This window comes from Penaeus chinensis, chromosome 29 (genome assembly GCF_019202785.1).
Source record: "Penaeus chinensis breed Huanghai No. 1 chromosome 29, ASM1920278v2, whole genome shotgun sequence".
NCBI classification, from domain to species: domain Eukaryota; kingdom Metazoa; phylum Arthropoda; class Malacostraca; order Decapoda; family Penaeidae; genus Penaeus; species Penaeus chinensis.
Window position 1 is genome coordinate 4,162,321 of NC_061847.1, and position 2,418 is coordinate 4,164,738.

The 2,418-nt window shown below is 37.2% G+C and overlaps 1 protein-coding gene across 1 annotated transcript in view; it reads right to left on the bottom strand.

The window, feature by feature from the left end:
- Nucleotides 1-212: 212 nt before the first annotated feature.
- LOC125040780 (neogenin-like) overlaps nucleotides 213-2,418 on the bottom strand; it is a 10,604-nt gene continuing 8,398 nt past the window's right edge. Inside the window, exons 5-6 of the mRNA XM_047635506.1 lie at nucleotides 1,165-1,387; nucleotides 213-747 (exon numbers count right to left, since the gene is read on the bottom strand). Of these exons, the coding sequence (XP_047491462.1) occupies nucleotides 626-747; nucleotides 1,165-1,387 (345 nt within the window). The 3' untranslated portion in view covers nucleotides 213-625. The remainder of the gene's footprint in view (nucleotides 748-1,164; nucleotides 1,388-2,418) is intronic.

Below are 2,418 nucleotides of genomic sequence, written 5' to 3' on the forward strand. Positions count from 1 at the left end.
GTATTTTATCATTCTAGTCTGGATATTTTATCACACAATAATTCGAAACCGGTATGCATTACACAATGGAACAGAAATAGTTTTTATACAGTTATGCTTTCAAAGCTATGTTAATCTGTACTCTCTCTCTCTCTCTCTCTCTCTCTCTCTCTCTCTCTCTCTCTCTCTCTCTCTCTCTCTCTCTCTCTCTCTCTCTCTCTCTCTTCCTTTTTTTTCCGTAAGCAGATGAACATCCGTCAAGCACAGTTTACACACACATCCATCGACAACACTGAATATTAGGATTTTATCCATTTCATGGAACATATCGAAAAAACCTATAACCCTAAAAGAAACACTCATAGCAACAACAGCCACATGTGTCTTATTATTTTTTTAAAATCTCATTTCCTTTTTTTACAATTAATCTTCTATCACCAATCTTCTCAACAGCTTTGACTAAACACCCTCAGGAACACGACTTAGAGAAATAAATCTCTTGTACCCTAACAGTATTCCCGACCTCCTTCCTATCTGCCGTTCTCTCTCTTTTACTCTCTCCCTCTCTTCTCTCCTCCTCCTTCCTCCTTCTTTTTTTATAATTACGATTAAACTATCACTCACAGAATATAAAACTACGAAACATTTAGATCCAAGTACAACAGCTCCGCCACAGAGCGAAGAAGACAGAAGCGATGACAGAGAGGCGGCAGAGGCTGGCGGTGGAGGTGAGTGTTGCGTCATTGGTCGACTGCAGAACGGCCATGGCTGCGAGGACAGATAAAGGGGCTGGTTAGTATCGGGGGAGTCGTGGGTGTGAAAGGGGGATATACAAAGGGCGTGGGATAGATAGAGGGAGGAGGAATGTGTTCGTGGAAGGGGAGATGAGATACTGAGAGAGAGAGAGAGAGAGAGAGAGAGAGAGAGAGAGAGAGAGAGAGAGAGAGAGAGAGAGAGAGAGAGAGAGAGAGATAAAGAGAGAGAAAGACATGGGGAAACAGAAAGAGAGAGACAGAGACAAAGAAAGACACACGGACATAAACAAACAAACACACACACGCACGCACGCGCGCACACACACACACACACACACACACACACACAAACAACCACACAACCAACCCACTCACCCAACACCCCTTACAATAAAACCCCTTTCCCACAAAACACACACACACACCCTACCTTCATTTCCCTTCTTGGTCGAAAACACGAAGGGCTCGGACAAGGGCGACCACCCATACTTATTCTTGACCTTCGCCACCACCGTGTAGTCCGTAGCCACCTCGAGCTCAGCCAGCGTGAAGTCCATCGTGTAGTGAAGGTGGTTCTTCTCCTGCGCCAGGGAAGGGTCCACGGTCCGAGTCACGACCTTCCACGTGGCGGGGGTCGTGACGACGGTCGTGTTCTGAGGACGGGGGGGGAGGGTGAGTTGGCATGGTAGCGAGAACTCATGTTTATTTTATTGTTGTGTTTGTTGTTGTGTTGATTATGATTGTTATTATCGTTATCATTATTATTACTATTGTTATTATTGTTATTATTATTAATATCATCATTGTTATCATTATTATTATTATTATTATTATTATTATTATTATTGTTATTGTTATTATTAGTAGTAGTATTATTATCATTATTATTATTATTATTATTATTATTATTATTATTATTATTATTATTATTGTTATGATTATCATTATTATTGTTATTATTATTATCATTATCATTAAAAGCATTATTATTATTGCTACCATTGCCATTATCATTACTACTACTAATAGTATAATCATTTTCATTATCATCATTATTATTATTGCTACCATTGCCATTATCATTACTACTACTAATAGTATTATCATTTTCATTATCATCATTATTATTATTGCTACCATTGCCATTATCATTACTACTACTAATAGTATTATCATTTTCATTATCATCATTATTATCATTTCTTCCAAGTCCTCACCATTGATATTATTATTATCATTATCATCACCATCATCATCCAAGCATCACCACGAAATTCACTTTTACTATCATCAAATTATCATAAACCTCACTTTCATTACCATCATTAATATCTATTTGATGAAAAATTGCCGCGTTGGGCTGAAAATTCCTTTCATTGGGTTGCTTAATCCGAACTTTTAAATGTAGTGTTGACTCGTTTACAAGTTCCCTTACTTAAAATGTATATTTCATGAACGTGAGTTGATGAAATGCTGCCGGATGTTCAGCATGTTTTTTTGCACTTATGAGGTGAAGGAAGAGGGACATGACGAGCATAGAAATGTTAAATAAAATAATTTAAAAATCTTCGTTAAATATATATCGTCGATCTCAGCAAGAGCCCTTGATATATAAAATATTATAACATAAAATGCAAAGAAAATGGGAAATAACACAATTCTTTGATATAAATAGATTCATAAA